General features: G+C 41.4%; 1 protein-coding gene across 1 annotated transcript; it reads left to right on the top strand.

Moving 5' to 3' along the window:
- Positions 1 to 659: 659 nt before the first annotated feature.
- On the top strand, positions 660 to 15,808 carry LOC146635824 (uncharacterized). The gene is made up of 11 exons (XM_085349080.1): positions 660 to 779; positions 866 to 1,059; positions 1,204 to 1,344; positions 1,506 to 1,644; positions 1,844 to 2,024; positions 2,240 to 2,381; positions 2,990 to 3,133; positions 6,283 to 6,335; positions 6,431 to 6,481; positions 7,458 to 7,528; positions 15,698 to 15,808. Exons 1-11 carry the CDS (start codon positions 660 to 662, stop codon positions 15,806 to 15,808), a joined length of 1,347 nt encoding a protein of 448 aa, XP_085205206.1.
- Positions 15,809 to 19,252: the final 3,444 nt, after the last annotated feature.

The following is a 19,252-nucleotide window of genomic DNA, read 5'->3' as shown; positions in this document are numbered from 1 at the left end:
ATTGAATTATTATCAAACAGTACATGTATAAAGCCAGATGACACAACTAAGTTAAACAGGAGACGTCTTGAAAAAATAAAATCCAACCGTCAAGTTTCTATTTCTAAATTAAGACAATACTATTATTACACAATTACTTCTTGTATGTGGAATGTTGGAGACTTTTTATTAAGTGTGGCATGTTTCACCTCTTAAAGAAAGCATATTAGAATGCATATATTCTTACATGCATCCAAATGTGCAGACAGACATAAACGAAGCATAAAGGTCCTTGATCTGTTGTGCACAGAAATCACTTTTGTTTCATAAACTGACGAACTATTGCAACTAAAAGATAAAAACAAATGTGAAAAAATAGTTTAAGAAAGTTTTGATTTATTCAAAACAACTTCATTGAAAATACGATTTTTTAAATAGTCTGATGTATGTGTTTCTTAAAGTTGGATAAGACAAGTGCATTCAGTACCCACCACCATCTGATTGTAATCTTCTAATAGGTGTTTGCTGATTCCAGGTAATTTTCATGTTTACAAACTAAATCAACTAATCCAAAAACATCAGACAAAAGGACAGAGAGTGAAAGAGAGGCTGTCTTTGGAAGTACATGTATTCGTGTTGTCAGTGATTTCTACCTTTGTGCAGAGACACACACTTTCATCATGTTGCTCTCTGCGACATCGTTGGTGCTGCTGATGGTTTGCGCCACTCAGGCTTCACATTTTTTAGGCACAGTCATGACCTACTACCCAAAGGACACTTTTGAAAACGGATCTGTCACAGTACGTACATTTTCTATCTAAAATAATTTTCCAGACTTGAAAACTTGAAAATGTTAGGTAAACACTTTGTGGCTGTAACTCTACAGGTGACCGTTCGGTATAAGTTGAACTTCCACACAGCTGTCTGCACAAATGATGAAACATGGAGTTGCCTCAGTGGTGATTGTGGGACTGGAACCTACACACTATATGCGGTAAAACAGGAGAGCAGTGGAGACTGGTGTCAGAGAGAGGGAATCATGACTCGACAGGTTCCCAGCAACGCTCCGTTTGAACTTCGGTGAGTGTACAACAGGAAAAAGTCATTTGTAAAAACAATTTTTAATTGTCACTGAAGGGCGACAAAAATGGGTCACTCGTGGTAAACTAATAATTGACTAAAACATGTTATGTTCAGACTTTGAAAACTGAATTTTCTATCAAGGTTGGAGGGTAGTGCATGGATATCCAACGTCAAAAATGGCATTTCATCATGGAGAGCTGTGACTCGGGTGGAACTGAGGAACCGGTCCGACACCGGCAAAGCCAACACATCACCTCAGACCACCATCCTACCAGCTGTGGGGTAAGCCCACTTAATGTGTGTCTATGTTTGTATTCTTATATATTTCATATTTTACATTCATCCCTTTCATATTAAAATGTATTTAACAAAGTATTTATCAAATGTTCTTTACATTAAAATGAATACAGCAAATAGAGCTACAATTTTTGTTTCTCTCTCAGAGTTCCTTCAAACTGTCAGAGAGATTTCAGCCTGTTGATGTTTGACCCTGATGGAGACGAAGTTAAATGCAGATATGGAAACTCTGCACTCTCAGAGTGTAACCCCTGCACTCCACCGTCTGACCTCAGCCTCTCATCGGTGAGCAATGACTGTTACTCTCATGTCAGATGAGACAAGCAAACATTTTGCACAGAAAGTGATTAAATGGTTTTAACTGAGTTACAGTTCAGATCAATTTATTTTGCAAAAGTGAAAGTTTGTCCAAAAAAGTTGTTTTTTCTGCAACAGAAAACATTTTGGTTATTTTGACTTCAAGCCCATTTTCGTCCTCTTGCAGTCGTCTTGTACTCTGTCATTCAGCCCCACCAGCAGCAGTAATGAAGGTTCGTATGTAGTACAGCTGGTGATGGAGGACTTCCCCAGACAGACCATCACTCTGACTCAAACCAACGGGACACAAACAACAATAACTACCAACGATGCCATCAGCAAAATACCGATTCAGTTTGCTTTGAAAGGTACCAATATACGTTTCATTATCTTACAATGAAAGCACTAAAGAGCTGCTGACGATGAACTTAGTGCTCGGCCTGATGTACAGAGATGTTTGACCACCAGTGTCATCAGGACTGATTCTCTGGACCAACAAATATTAATCTGTCCAGCAGATATTTTACTGTGGATCATCTTTGCATCCTGTGAGAATCACCTTAATTTCTCTGTATTCTTCCAGTTGATCCTGCAGTGCCATCCTGCACAGAAGGACTCTTTCTGCCCAAGTTTCTTCCTCCAACACCAGCCAACGGAGCTCAGCTCTACAACAATGTCAGTCAGACTCTGGAAATTCACATCACTGCAGAGGCACTTAACTCCACGTAAGTAAAACACAGTTAAAGACTTTGTCTGAATATATAAAAGTTTAAATATTATATTCAGAGCAGCCTATGGGTAGATATGAAATATAGGCCTCAAAGTCATGAATCTAAGAGAAATGAGTGACATGCAAATTTGACATATGTTTCAGGTTATCAGGTTACATATGTGAGATGATCTTTATTATTACAAATCTCAAGTGCTGATGTACAAGATTACAGTCAGAAGTCAAGTTAGACGACACAGTAAATAAAACAGCCAATGCCACACAGATGTAAGGACATGAATGCAAAAAGATTAGGTAATACAAAAGTAAACCACATGAACATCTAATAAAAGATATAAATATTGAAACACTGATCCAACATTAGTCTTGATTGATTGATGTTTGATGTGCTTCAGTACCCCTAAAAATGGGCTAAAAGCGCCCCTGCTTCCAAGGTTGGTTGGTTTGAGAAATAAAACATGGCCGGATAAAATCTGTGCTTTAGTTGGGAAACAAAAGAAATATGCTCTTTTTGCAGATGTGGAGATTTTGGAAAAAAACAAAAACAAAAACAAAAAAAACCCCACACACAAGTTGATGAATTTTTGATTTTGTTTGTTGAAGGGTCTCTGAGCTGCTCTACAGCGGGCCGTACAATTTAATCAGCAGTCCATCAGGACCAGGACAGTTCACCCTGAGATGGACACCATCTGAAAGCGAAGAAGGACAAAGCCTCCCCATCTGTTTTGCTGTCCAGGCAGTTTCTCGGTCAGTCTCATGTTTCATGTAAATGACTCTGTAGAACGTTGCAACAGTTGAAATTCCAACACGTTCTCACTCCCAAAGCGTAACATTTTACGCTAGGTGACAAATCGTCAACATATTACGTTTTCGGCTACCCACCACGTTCCTAAATGATGACCTCGGAAAAATGAGGAAATATCAGAACCGTATGGACTCAATCTACACATGTTCGCTCTTTTTCTTCAAATCGCTTAGAAACACACTATTTAACATCATTAAAGTCCTGGTTAATGTCAGGAAAAAGGTTATGGTTAGGGCTAGGGATAAGGTTAGGTTTAGGGCTGGAATACAAGGTTGGAACGTCTGTTACCGCAGGAGCGTCATTGCATTGGATTTCAGCCATAACCCTTTCGCGTTCCTCAGGAACGCCGCGGGACGTGACAAAACATCCTCATGTTACGCCTCGGGAGTAAGAACGGGCTCGAAATTCCTGAAATGAAAAAGTTTCAAAGTAAAATTTTAACTTGTTGCCTTACAAGTTTCCTGTTTTAAGGATTGTTCCATCATTAAAAGGTAGTTAGCTCTCCTTTGAGTCAACAAATATTTTTTTGTCTTTTGAGATTACAATTGCAGAAGGCAAAATGAAAACCAAAAAGCTGATAACAAGAGAGAGAAAAAATGGAAAAGACACTAAGAACCTGGGTAGAGGATCATGATGCTCATTGGGGACTTTAAATCAAAAGAGAAGAAGAGAGAAAAGACTTAAGAAGATTCACTGATGTAGTGAAGGAGGACATCCAAAGGGTTGGTGTGACAGATGAGGATGTTAGAAACAGAGTGAGATGAATGTAAATCTTCTGCTGTAGTAAAAGGTGCAGCTAAAACAAGAAGAATATAACATCTTTCTACTCAATTTTGAGCACTCAAAGCACTTTCTAGTACAAGTCTCATTCACCCTATCACACATACAGACAGACATGTGTTATACAAACATATTGTACCTAAATTACTTTCTATCTAACATTTACATGGATGTGCTGAGTAGGGCTGCTACAAACGATTATTTTGATAGTCGACTAGTCACCGATTATTTTTGCGATTAGTCGACTAATCAGATCATGCATCCATTGGATGTAAAACGTACAGCTTATTGCACCAGCATGCACCTGCTCTTATATAACTATCATTAGCTTACAGCTTTAAGTGTTTAAGGTATGTGCTAACTAAAAATAAAGACAAGATGAAATTTGCAGATTGTTTCGTTGGAGTTTAATAAACTCAGTTGTCTGCTCCTGGCTATCTAAAATATAACAGGACACTGGAGTATATTCTCGAGCATCTCACACTTCTGATAATCAGTTGTCTGCTTGACGTTTATTCAGCTGCGTAAAAATGATAACTTTAATCTCAGCCAAACCGATTTACCCAGGAACAAATAGAATACTGAAAAAAGCCAAACAATAACATTTTTAAGCTATCTAAGTGACTTATATGTAGGGTTGCCTACCGTCCCTTGAAAAACAGAATCATCCCGTATTTAGAAACAAAAGTACAGTGGTTCTAAATACGGGACGATTCTGTTTTTTAAGGGACGGCTGGCAACCCTACTTATATATCATGTTTAACATGAGTAGCGAAAGACGGCGGTGGGTTTGAAAACGATTTGCCGGGAGTCCGGTGTTCTCACGGCTCTAGTGAGCCTTGAACCCCGGCTAGCTATCGAGGTGGTGGGTAACAGACGTCTCCGAAAATGTCTGAGCGCTTTTGAAAATATGTAGTGTCTTCAAAGGAGCTTGCAAAGAAAAGCGTCTGGACTTCTTTAAGTTACTTGAAGACGTTTCACCTCTCATCCGAGAAGCTTCTTCAGTTCTAAGGTCAAATGGAGAGTCCCAGATATAAACCTAGTGAGAGTATCCCCCCACAGAGGGACAAAAGGACCCCCTGATGATCCTCTAATCGCCTGAGCCAAGGTGTGAAACTGGATGTGGGTCCCAATCAGCCAGAGTTTCGGGTGAGTTCATTGTGAAACCTGGCCCCACCTTATCATGCGAAAACCTTATCATTCTCGGATGAGAGGTGAAACATCTTCAAGTAACTTAAAGAAGTTCAGACGCTTTTCTTTGCAAGCTCCTTTGACTACGATGATCTGGATGACTGAGAACCTTCACAGACATATGTGGTGTCTTGATAAACTGAGCAGATATTTGAGGTTTACACAGCTACATTCTCGCCTGAAAATATGTTAAACGTGTATTCTGTGACCCAGAAAGAATAATAAGTGTAATATTAAAACTAACTAGCTGCCGCCATTGTTGGAAACTGAGCTGGGCTGCGCTATGAATTCTGGGACACAGCTTCTTCTTCGGGGTTTAACGGCAGCTGGCATCCTTGTACATGTAGTGCTGCCATCTTCTGTTTCAGTCCGTTATTACTCTTAAATCCTACCACTTATTCCTGCGTCTTTTGGGAGCTTAAAAATTTTCAAACGACGCGTCGACTATTAAATTAGTCATCGACAATTTTGATAGTCGACGTAATCATGACTAGTCAACTAATCGTGGCAGCCCTAGTGCTGAGTCAGTATCATGATACTGTGGCATATGGACAGAAAGAGCTGGGGATTGATCCACCACCAACCTGCTAATTGGTAGATGACCTGCTGTACCACCTGAGCCAACTTACGGGGTTGTCCTAAACTAGTACCTCTAGGAATAACAAGGAGAAAGTTGCTGGATTGTTAAGAAAAAAATGTTATGAAAGCATGCTCAATTAAGATACAAAGTATCAGTGGTTAAGGTACTTCAAATTATCATGGAATCAGACGCCTGTATAATGAAACATTAGACTTTATTATTATTTGCTTTGACATCTTTCAGTCAAGGTATTTCCTAAACAGACTACAAGTCGGATTTTTGTCATATTTATTGTATTTTGATCACATTTAAAACATCAAATCATCAGATTTCTCTTTATTCTCAGATTTCTCTTTACTGTTAAGTGTGTCTGTGTCAACTTTTCTGCTTATACTTGTTTTTGGGTGGTGTAAGCATGATCATTAAGGAGTGTTGGAGAGGTATACTGGTATACTTGAAAAGGAAAGATGATGTGAAACTACAGAAAGAATCATTTTGTACTCTTAATAACAGATCTATTGCACTGACTTATTTCTGCAGTGGGACCAAGTATCACTCAGAGCTTCGATGTGTCACTGTGACCGTTGTAAAAGGTGAGTAGAGTCCGTCACCATTTCAGCCACATTTTAAATCTAATTTACTGGATCAGTGTAACAGAGTTATAAGGTCTAATTCTGACTGTTTACAGGACCAGTAATAACCACAACACCCGAAACGACTACACCCAGTGAACCATCTTGTGAGTATGAATGAAATGACATGATGTTTACACTGTCTCAGTACAAGATATATTACTCTCACTTCATATTATTATGCCAATTTTATATCACTACACAATACTCTCAATTCTTAATTTGTAAAACCAGCAAAATACTTTTGAGGTATATTGAGTGAATTTTGCAGTACTGACTAACTGCATACAAAATCCAAAGTCCAAAATAAAGTCATCAGGTGATAAGATGTGATTTTCACCAGGCCACAAAACCCAATGGTTGCCTTTGCAATCAACAGTGTGAACTAGTGAACAAACTCAGCAAAGCAAGAAATATAGAATGATGATCGAAAATGCCAGCAGGAAGTAAATAGATGATTAAGTAAAGCTAACTAAGCCTTGGTGGACAAACACAGGACCTTAATGTTTCATGTAGGACAACATGGTTGACATGAGTTTCACACCACCATCTTAAAATTCACAGTGCATATTTCTTTTTGCTAACACAAAAAAGAAAAAATGTATTTGGTCTGAATTAAAAAATCATCAACAGACTTGACGTTGCTTGAAAACTTTGAGAACTGAATAGAGTACAGTGATTTCTATTGGATTCTAACATGTCTGTCATGGTCCTGAGTCTGGCGACCCAGTGTTTATGTTTTTATTATTGATGTTCTTTCTTTTAGTTAGTTTTTGGTGATTTCTAGTTCTTTGGTATTGTTTTGTTGCCTCACCTGTGTTACACAGTTCCTGTCTCTTCTCCTTGACCTCTGTTTGTGCATCTCCAGTCAATCGCGTCGTCCCATGTCTCTAAGTTTCTGTGTTTCTGTTTCCATCGTTGCTAGTTTCATGCTCCTCGTTTCCTAGTGCTTCTGTTTCTAGTTTCCAATGTTTACTTCTTAGTTTCCATGTTCAAGTTTTGGTTTGTTATTCGTAAGTTTATTTTGTGGATTTTTTTCCCCAGCATACACAGCCATACATGACAATGTCTTTGTGTTTCTAGATGTTCTCAAATTGAAGATTACCTCTTTGGTGGACTTGTCAAAAGTTGATAGAAATTACTTACTTACACAGGTAAGTATATTTGTATTTATTCAGAAATCCCATCAGAGAGTCAAACAGCTGCACCATATGGACTGTATGGAAACAGCTGATCGACAACAAATTAAGGAAGCATCAAAACCGTTAACCCTTTCGACTATAAACGTGTTTGTTCAAATTTACCCTTTAACCCTTTAACGCCCAGGGTATTGTCTTTGATACATGTGTTTTGAGACTTCTAGATCATCAGCTTGACTTTTTTTATCCTCAAAAAATTATATAAATTGCGTGACACATTTTTAGTGACTAAATTGCAAAAATATGGCATATGTAGCAAACATGATACAAATTAAAACTCGTATATATGCAGATTAAAAATTGATAGATTTTTATATATTTTGTCTAAAGATTCAGCAAACACTCCATTATCAAAAAAATTAAGATGTCTTGCAGTTATTTCATGGCTCAAATTTTAAAGGGCTAATATGTCTTGAAACATGCTCAATCACTCAGGTAAGGAAATCTCAAAGTTGATTCTGTTTATCCGGAACGTTTTCAGTGGAACAAATGTTTCATTACTCGTCAAAGTGACTTCTTCAGGCTCAGCTGACTGCAGGTTTCCCCAACCTTATAAACAATACATTTGCATGATTAGCACAACTGGATAACAACGGGATATGAGGTCAGTTCTAGAGATGGACCGATCCGATATTACCTATCGGTCCGATACTGACCTAAATTACTGGATCGGATATCGGAGATACATAAAAAATGTAATCCGATCCAAAGTATCACAAAATCGCCTCACAAAACGCGCTACTTGGTGTAACCCAGCTCGGCGCATCGGCGCAGTATGTGTCACGTGATAGAGCGGCTGTTGTCTGCGAGACCTGTCGGTCTGTTGGAGCACTTGGAGCCTCGCTACATGCTTCCTAACTGCGGCATTTCATCTCGGCGAAAACTATCCCAGAGAAGTAAAGCAAGTGTGTAAGTTCCCTGAATGTTTGCACAGTATTTCCACGTTAAGCTTAACAAATGATATTGAGCCTCAGCTGGACTGGCCATTGGAGTTCCATACTGAGGTGAAAGGGAAGCGATTTTTCCCGTAATTCAGTTAGAATAAAAAAAAAAAATAGGACACAAAGCTGGAGTTATTCTGTCTTTGCTGCGCAGTTGCATCTACTTCTCTCATTCTCTCCCCCTCCCTCTCCTGTTACTTCAAACATGAAACTGATCAATGATCAGCTGATTGGCTTTTCTGCCGCAAGTCCGTCTTTCTTGTTTGTTTATCGCCCACTTTGCGCTAGAAAGAGAAGACCAGCGGATAAACAACAGCAGCACGTTTAAGTGTGATAAGCTGTTGTTAGAATGTATTTAATATTACTTTCTAGAATCAGCTGAGGTTTGCTGGAGCCACAGCTGTAAAAGCTGCTGGTCATGATGTCCGTTTGGATATGTAGTGAGAGTGAAACCTAAAGATAAAACCAGGAGATGTCCTTACTAAATCATCAGAGCTGAACAGGTGTGTTGAAGGGAAGTTATGAACTGTTTCCGAGAGACAAATAACACGGGGCTCCCTTTTTACGTAGCTGACAGCTGGTAACTGTGCAGGGGCGGGTCCTAACAGGGAGAGGGGGGCACAAAGAAATACTCTTCTTTGTTATGTCATTTAAAAACTTTGAATAAATAATTATCTGAATCTTACAACAAAAGTGGTCATCTCATTAAATGTATAGAAATCCATTATTGTATATGGTAAGTAATAAGTCATATATACACCTTAGTAAGCTATAGTACTTTTTCCTTTGGGAAGGTACCATCTGTGAAGTCTGCAATTCTGTTGAAGAAAGATGTTGAATCTATTTAATTATTGTAGAAAAATAATTGATTTCTGTGCATTTGTCTTACACTTGCATTAAATTAAAGTTAAAGTCAATTAAGCATCATGAGGTGGAGGGCGGGGGGTGGTTCCCTAATATTTTTGCTGGGAGTTGGCAACCCTATTAGTTAGGTTGCTTAATATTTCCACTAAGTACTCTTTAAAATACCACAATAGGGGGGATGGTGTAGGTTTAAATTTATTAGATTGATCAGTATTGCTGAACTATAAAATGTTTTGGGTGCAGTGTATTTTTTGCATACAGGTATGACAGAATAGCTTCAGTCTCTTGTTTTTTAAAACTTGATTATGAACTTTTACAAAATGCAGCAAGATATTTATAAAAAAAAGTTTTATTGATTACAAAATATCGGATTCATATTGGTATCAGCAGATATCCAAATTTATGATATCGGAATCGGTATCGGACATTAAAAAGTGGTATCGTGCCACCTCTAGTCAGTTCCTTGATCATTAATATGCAAATTGTTGTTACCATTGATCAACAACCACTGATTAATGCTCATTGATCAATGGATACGAGTACCATTCGCAGAGAGTTGGGGAATGGCTGTAATCATTGTTTACATCATCATGTTTACATCATCATGTAAACACAATCACCGAGAGCCCTTCTCATAATATCAGGGGACTTCAATCATGCCTCACTGGACTCCACACTGCCCACCTTCACCCAGTATGTGACCTGCCCAACCAGAGTCAATAAAACACTGGACTTACTGTATGCCAATGCAGAAGAGGCATACAGTTCATCACCTCTCCCTCCCCTAGGCAGATCTGATCACAACCTGGTGCACCTTGTCCCTGTGTATGAGCCCTTAGTGCGCAGGGAGCCACCAGCCACCCGCACAGTACAGAGATGGTCGGAGGAGAGCGAGGAGGCTCTTAAGGATTGTTTTGAGTCGACTGTGTGGGAGGTGATTTGTGATGACCACGGAGAGGACATCGACAGCCTGGTGACATGCATTACTGACTATATAAATTTCTGTGTGGATAACACCGTACCTACCAGGACTGTACGGTGTTTCTCCAACAACAAATCTTGGATTACCCCAGAAATTAAAACCGTCCTCAAGCAGAAGAGGAGGGCCTTCAAATCCAGAGACAAAGAGGAGTTGAAAAGGGTGCAGAGAGAGCTGAGGGGACTGATAAGGAATGGGAAGGACAGCTACAGGCAGAAGATGGAGAACCAGCTTCAACAAAACAACGTTGGTGAAGTCTGGAGAGGCCTCAGAACCATCTCGGGCCACAAACAGCAGAACTCTCTGCCTGGGAGGGATGTGAGGTGGGCAAATGAACTGAATCATTTCTTCAACAGATTTGATTCAGCCATGAGGCAGTCTGCAACATCGGCTGCAGACTCACCCACCCCCACTGCTGCTGTTCCACCTCAGACACTTCACACCTCCTCTATTCACCCTGCTCACTCCCCCCCACCCCCAACAACAGCATCCAATACACACTCAACACAAGGCTCCAGCCTGTCTCTCTCAACCACCCAGGTTAGGAGGGAACTGAGGAGGATTAATGGCAAGAAGGCAGCGGGTCCAGATGGCATCAGCTCGAGGGTCGTCAGGTCCTGCGCGGACCAACTGTGTGGGGTGATGGAGCACCTCTTCAACCTGAGCCTGAGGTTGGGAAGAGTCCCACAGCTCTGGAAAACCTCCTGTGTTGTACCAGTGCCAAAGACTTCACGCCCCAAGGACCTCAACAGCTACAGGCCGGTGGCTCTGACATCCCACCTGATGAAGACCCTGGAGCGGTTGGTCCTGGCTCAGCTTCGGCGCCTAATAAGCTCATCACTGGACCCACTTCAGTTTGCCTACCAGCCTGGCATTGGAGCGGATGATGCCGTCATTCACCTCCTACATCGTTCCCTCGCTCACCTGGAGACCGCTGGAAGCACTGTGAGAATCATGTTCTTTGATTTCTCCAGTGCCTTCAACACCATTCTTCCCTCGGTTCTAAAGGACAAGCTGGTGAACTCTGGAGTGGACCATCACCTCACTACCTGGATTTTGGACTACCTCACCGACCGACCACAGTATGTGAGGACTCAGGGCTGTGTGTCGGACAGGGTCATCTGCAGTACGGGGGCCCCACAGGGAACGGTTCTGGCTCCGTTCCTCTTCACCATCTACACTGCAGACTTCTCCCACAATTCCACCCAGTGCTTCCTGCAGAAGTTCTCTGATGACTCTGCAATAGTCGGCCTCATCACTGATGGGGACGACAAGGAGTACAGAGGTCTGACCCAAGACTTTGTGGACTGGTGCCAGCTGAACTACCTCCAGATCAACGCCAGTAAAACCAAGGAACTGGTGGTAGACTTCCGCAGGCACAAGCATTCTCCACTGCAACCACTGAACATCCAAGGTATGGACATTGAGGCTGTGGACAGCTACAGATACCTTGGTGTTCATCTGAACAATAGACTGGACTGGACTCATAACTCAGACGCCCTCTACAGGAAAGGGCAGAGCAGGCTGTACCTGCTGCGGAGACTCAGGTCATTTGGAGTGGAGGGCCCACTCCTGAAGACCTTCTATGACTCTGTCGTGGCTTCTGCTATCTTTTATGGTGTGGTCTGCTGGGGCGGCAGCATCTCTGCTGGGGACAGGAAGAGACTGAACAGGGTGATCCGAAGGGCCAGCTCTGTTCTAGGATGCCCTCTGGACCCAGTGGAGGTGGTGAGTGACAGGAGAATGGTGGCTAAGCTGTCATCACTGTTGGACAACATCTCCCACCCCATGCAGCAGACTGTGACAGCACTGAGCAGCTCCTTCAGTGGGAGACTGCGGCACCCACGGTGTGGGACGGAGAGATTTCGCAGGTCTTTCCTCCCCACTGCTGTCAGACTCCATAATAAAGACTTTAACTGATCAAACACACACATCCATACATATGCAATAATACTAAGTGCAATAATCCTTCTGTCATCGTTGTATTTTTACTCAGTTGTATATAGCATTTGTATTTGTATTCTATTTTTATCTTATTGTATATTTATTTTATTTTATTCTACTGTATATAGTATTTTATTTTATTCTATTCTGTACAGTTGTGTACTGTATTTATTCTTATTGTATCCTAATTTTTGCCTCATAACTTTTGCACTGTCCACTTCCTGCTGTGACAAAACAAATTTCCCACGTGTGGGACTAATAAAGGTTATCTTATCTTATCTTATCTTATCTTATCTTATCTTATCTTATCACAGTATTGTAAGATGCTGTGATTGCATGATGATGTAAGATCTCCTTGTTTCAGAGATTTCCCTTTTCATATAAAAGACCTCCTTGACTCCCCACTCAAACCAGCGTTCTTCCCTGTCCTGTTCACTCATCCAAGTGACCGATAAAGTTACTTGGATGAAACGTTTTTCCCACTAAAAACGCTACTGGCTGAATTGTAAACGAGTCTTTGGATCTGTTTCAGAGCCCATTCAGTCCTTCTAATTTCTAAAATCCTTGTACTGTCCAACTCATTCTCATTCCCAGGGTGCCAAATTCTGACATTTTGACAAAGCTGCTGACTCAGCACACAGGTTGCTATAATACTGCATATAGAGAACAAAAGATCCTGCTTTAAAGATTAAAATAGTGTTGGCCATGTAAGGTATATATATCCAGTTTGGGAACTCTGTGTTTTGAGCTTTGCTTTACTTTCTGTTTTTCGTTTATCTATCAAAAAGAGAAAAGATGGTGGTCTGAGTTAAAACACACCTATTATGACCACTGACACATAATGATAAAGGGAATGAGGGCAGGCTCCTTATTACACTACATGGGCAAAAACACTGGGTCACTAACGCATTAGAAATGCTGATCTGCCAAGAAAACCCATGACATGAAGCTCCAGGTACACAGTTTTTGTGCAGATGTTAATGCAGTCCCTTTAACACTATGCGCTTCAGCATCTGTAGTCTGTAGTCCCAGCCTGCTTCAAAATGGCCACCATCGTCCCTGTACCCAAATCCTCCACCATCTCCTCATTGAACGACTGGCGACCTGTAGCCCTGACCCCCATCGTAAGCAAATGCTTCGAGAAGCTGGTCAGGGACTTCATCTGCTCTGCACTACCCGACTCACTGGACCCTCTACAGTTCGCATACCGCCACAACAGGTCCACTGATGATGCCATAGCCCTGACACTACTGCCCTGTCACACCTGGAGAAGAGAGACACGTATGTGAGAATGCTGTTTGTAGATTACAGCTCAGCATTCAATACCATCGTTCCCTCGAAGCTGGACAGGAAACTGCAGGATCTAGGACTGAGCAGCTCCCTCTGCAGCTGGATCCTTAGCTTCCTGTCTGACAGACGCCAAGTGGTCAGACTGGGCAGCATCACCTCATCCCCCATCACACTGAACACTGGTGCTCCACAGGGGTGTGTACTGAGCCCTCTCCTGTACTCACTCTACACCTACGACTGCACGGCCACTAACAACTCCAACATCATTGTGAAGTTTGCGGACGACACTACAGTGGTGGGTCTTATCACCAACGGTGATGAGACGGCTTACAGGGAGGAGGTCAGCGCCCTGACCCACTGGTGTCAAGACAACCATCTCACCCTCAACGTCGCAAAGACAAAGGAGTTGATAGTGGACTTCCGGAGGTGCAGAGAAGTACACACCCCCATCACCATCAACGGCGCTGCTGTGGAGAGAGTGAGCAGCTTCCGGTTCCTTGGTGTACATCTGGCTGAGGATCTTACGTGGTCAGTACACACAAACAAAACAGTGAAGAAGGCGCAGCAGCGCCTCTTCTTTCTCAGGAGACTGAAAAGATTCGGCATGAGCCCCCGCATCCTCAGGACCTTCTATCACTGTGCCATTGAGAGCATCCTCACTGGATGCATCACCACCTGGTATGGCAACAGCACCGCCTACAACTGCAAAGCTCTCCAGCGAGTAGTGCGGTGCTCTGAACGGATAATTGGAGGTGAGCTTCCCTCCCTCCAAGACATCTACAGGAAGCGCTGCCTGAGGAAAGCGGGGAGGATCATCAAGGACTCCAGTCACCCCAGCCATAAACTGTTCAGACTGCTTCCATCAGGAAGGAGGTTCTGCAGCATCCGGTCCCGTACCAGCAGACTGAGAGACAGCTTCTTCCACCAGGCCATCAGACTGCTGAACACGTCATAGACACCTCACCTTCACTACTGGAACTTTAACATTATGCACTCCATACTGTACAGTAATGCCACTGTTTTGCACATGTCTCACTCTGTATATTTTTATATATTTTATTTATTGTTTATTCTATGTAATTTGTAAAATATGTGTATACACACACACACACACACACACACACACACACACACACACACACACACACACACACACACACACACACGTAGAAAAATATTTAGTATACACATCCAGAAATGCATATACTATTATATATTGTACATATATTTATTAGTTTCAGATGTAGCCATTCTTGTATTTTGCTTGTTTACATTATTGTATTTTGCACAACTCTGTTGCTTGTGAAGCTCGCACACAAGAATTTCACTCACATGTGCTGTACCTGCACATGTGATGTGACAATAAAAGTGATTTGATTTGATTTGATTTGATCTGATAACCCTGCTCTGTACATTTACATGGTCTGCCACTCTATGACTGAGTTGTTATTTCTTCCAATTTAAGTCCAGAAATGCTAACAATTTTTTTATTTGTCATCACTGCATTGTTTTTTTTATCATCCAAAAAAAAACAATAAAATAATTAACTTCTTTTTAGACTGACAGAAACCAGAGTTGCTGTCACAGCGGGGGTACGCCGGTCTGTTTGTTTTTAAGACTCAGAAGCAGACGCAGAGAGGAGTTTGTGGGAGTTAACAAAAGGCGAGCCTTTATTTGGCTGTAAGCAGTAGCATAACACGAAACTAAGAAAACAACGAAGACTGTGAACACTGTGTAAACTGAAAGAATATGAAACTCAGTGAAATAACCATGAAGAAAATATGAACACTGAGTAATCTAAGAAACACAGTGTAAACACGACATTTTCACTGATCCGGCCCGCATTAGATGAAAGTGAATGTGATGTAAAGTGAATTTGACGCCCCTGGTCTACAGTACCCCACTGGGAGAAATGACTGTATGGGGTCATATCTTAAACTGTTCACACATGATAGACATGCAAAACCACACAGGCACACCCTTCATCATAAAAACTGTTTATGCGAGCACAGTTTCTTAAAACCTTTGCTGCTTCTTTCTAAAGAACCCTCACATGTATAATAAAAATCAGTGAGAATATCTGTCTTCATTTTTCCCTCTCTGTAGATCAAAAATGTGCTGATATCCAACGGACTGCCCCAAGACATGATCATACGACTCATGAGCAGCAAACCACAGATTGGTGCAATTGCAGCGCCCTCTACTGGCACAACATGAACATCTACTGACAACTTCTGGAACATTTTAATTTCATCTGCTGAATGAAGTTTTGTCTTCACTGTTCTTTAAATAACTTAAGAGTAGATTTTAAAAGCAAAAATTGAACCTGATTTTTCACTGCTATGATCTAAAATTAAGTAATTTGTACTGTGTTATTTTTTACTATCCTCATTTTATTTTATTCAAGTGGTATAATTCAAATATTTTTTGTTATTTATTTTAATAATTGTTTAAATTTTATTTTATTCTCTTCACTGTGTGCAATATACTTTCATTACGCTTTTTGAGATTTATAATTTCTGTTTGAAGTAATTTGCAGTTTGGATTTGATATGTGTTATATGAAAATAAAGATATAATTTATGTTAATAATGTTATTTAATATGAATGATTTTTAAAATGAATGGTAATTAAAAGGAAACTTTTAAAATGGCACAATGGAAAAGGACTAAGGTTTTATCACATCCTGCAGAACTGCCTCTGTTCAAACACAAAATACAAACATCTTTGGATATCGTCAGTTGACCCGGGCCCTATTTCAGGAAGCCGGTTTAGAAAACTCAGAGTGAAAAACGATACTCAGGGTTGAGTAACCCCGAACTGTCCAACTCGGAATATTCGGTTTCAGAAAGGCTGATAACAATTAGTTCAATCAACGCAGAGTTGCTTTAACCCCAAGTTAAGCGCGCGCACGAGGATACATAAAGCCCTGATTAGTGGAGCACAGATTAAGCGAGTCACCATGGAGACGGAGGGAAAGAAGGCGCGGTCAATGTATTTTACAGCGCTTGAGGCCGAAATTCTGATGGCAGCATATGCCGATAACATGCAAATTTTGCAGAAAAAAAGTAACACAGCCTCAGCTGCAAAAGAAAGGGAGCATGCATGGCAAAACATAGCCAACAGAGTCAATGCGTGAGTGTTAATTTAAACATTGATCTAGGGATTTCCACCCATTTAACACGTTATTTTATTATATTTTATTTTATTTTTTATTTCATACATTTTATTTTGTGATGTGATGTGAGCGCAGGTGCAACCCAACAGGCCCCAAACGTTCCTGGCAGCAAGTAAAAATGAAATATAAAAATATAGTCCAAACAGGTAAGGTGTAATTGTATTATGAGCCATAGTGCTTGGTCTGTTTGTCCGATGTAAATCAATTGCAGTTAGAGGCTACATTAATTTCCCCTCTGTAAGCACTTATTGAAATTATCTGAGCATTACAAGTACATATTTGCTTACTCTGTATGCTCAAATGTGACCCCGTTATGGCCACTAGAAAAAAAGTGGAGGCCCGAAAAACAGGTGGGGGTCCTCCACCACCACCACTCACAGAGCCTGGCCACTTGGCTTCCACATTTGTGATAATGTTGGCAGCATCACATATGATTCACAGTGCAGAGAACACAAATTAGCATCCATTACTAATAATGAAATAATTTGTTAGTTTGAAATGCTACAGGGAACTATGTACCTGTACATTAATGCTGTGGAAAGACTTCCTGTTCACATAGCCTCCTTCATTTACTGAAGGAGCAATGATTGGAATGTGAGTGCCATCTGTACAGCCAATCACGCCTGGGAACCGTGAGAATAAATGTAATATTTAAGTAGTAGTTCAAGTATCACCACATCATAAATTAAGTTTCGTTCATCCTGATACCTGCAATTTTGTGGCATCCCTCTTTGATAAATCTTGTGGGTCTATGACCGGGGAACACCACAAACGAGTACAGGAGACGTTTCAGTGCAACTGTAACATTCCTGACTGCCCGACAGACGGTAGCCTTGGAAACGTGCTCAGCGTCACCAATATTATACAGAAAGCTCCCGTTTGCAAAAAACCGAAGTGCGATACAAATAATATGTACAGAACTGAGAGGATGTCCGCGATGTGTCACATGAGCAATATTAGGCCTGAGGATGTTATTCAAATAAATTGTAGATTGTGCTGAAAAACGGTAACGTTCACACAGAAAATCATCAGGAAATGATAAAATGTCCGAACGCACTCTAATCACTCTCTCCCGGCGGAGAGCTCTGCGGAGAATTTGGGCTTCAACATCTACTGGCTCTTCAAGGAAGGGACACGCCATGTCTGACACTTCCTACAGTCAGGTTTCCGACAAAGAGGCGGAGAAAGTCAGGGTTAGTTGAAGTAAACCTGCTAGGGGGCAGGTTAGCTTCACGGAGTGTGTCGTCATAGTAACTCACTCAGAATTAATCTAAACTCGCTTTGTGAAACCGAAAACCCAGAGTTTTCGTTAACTCAGGGTATACTTACTCAGAGTTTGCACTAAACCGGCTTCCTGAAATAGGGCCCCGGTCAATTATGTGATTGTATATTTTGTGCTATGAAACTCCAGCATCCAAGCAAAAGTAAATACTTCAAAGACTAAAACTGCTTTGACTTAAATGCTCACAGTAAAGGAAGAACATTCACTTTAAAAGTAAAAGACTGTCAGGGTCCCTGTGTCGACCCGGTCGGCTCAGTGTGGCTACATGTGTTTTTGTTTTGATTGTGTTCCTGCTCTGTCCCTCCTTCTCTCACTGCCTGGGCGGAGCTCACCTGTGGGCTCTTGCCCTTGGCCCACGCACCAGGGCCCTGTTTCAGGAAGCCGGTTTAGTGGAAAAACTGAGTAAGTATACCCTGAGTTAACGAAAACTCTGGGTTTTCGGTTTCACAAAGCGAGTTCAGCTGCAGCCTGAGTGAGTCACTATGACGACACACTCCGTGAAGCTAACCTGCCCCCTAGCAGGTTTACTACAACTAACCCTGACTGTCTCCGCCCCTTTGTCGGAAACCTGACAGTAGGAAGTGTCGGACATGGCGTGCCACTTCCTTGAAGAGCCAGTAGATCGTGAAGCCCAAATTCTCCGCAGAGCTCTCCGCCGGGAGAGAGTGATCAGAGCGCGTTTGGACATTTTATCATTTCCTGATGATTTTCTGTGCGAACGTTACCGTTTCTCAGCACAATCTATAATTTATTTGGATAACATCCTCAGGCCATATATTACGCATGTGACACATCGCGGACATGCTCTCAGTTCATTGCATATTATTTGTATTGCACTTCGGTTTCTTGCAAACGGGAGCTTTCTGTATAATATTGGTGACGCTGAGCACGTTTCCAAGGCTACCGTCTGTCGGGCAGTCAGGAATGTTACAGTTGCACTGAAACGTCTCCTGTACTCGTCTGTGGTGTTCCCCGGTCATAGACCCACAAGATTTATCAAAGAGGGATGCCACAAAATTGCAGGTATCAGGATGACCAAAACTTAATGTATGATGTGGTGATACTTGGACTACTACTTAAATTGCACATTTATTTTCAGGGTTCCCAGGCGTGATTGGCTGTACAGATGGCACTCACATTCCAATCATTGCTCCTTCAGTAAATGAAGGAGACTATGTGAACAGGAAGTCTTTCCACAGCAT

The sequence above is a fragment of the Diplotaxodon limnothrissa genome, linkage group LG3, assembly GCF_057381915.1.
Source record: "Diplotaxodon limnothrissa isolate DT_005_m linkage group LG3, D_limnothrissa_male_GT1.1, whole genome shotgun sequence".
Lineage (NCBI taxonomy): Eukaryota > Metazoa > Chordata > Actinopteri > Cichliformes > Cichlidae > Diplotaxodon > Diplotaxodon limnothrissa.
The sequence above is the reverse complement of the archived record's forward strand: the minus strand, read 5'-3'. Positions and strand labels throughout refer to the sequence as shown.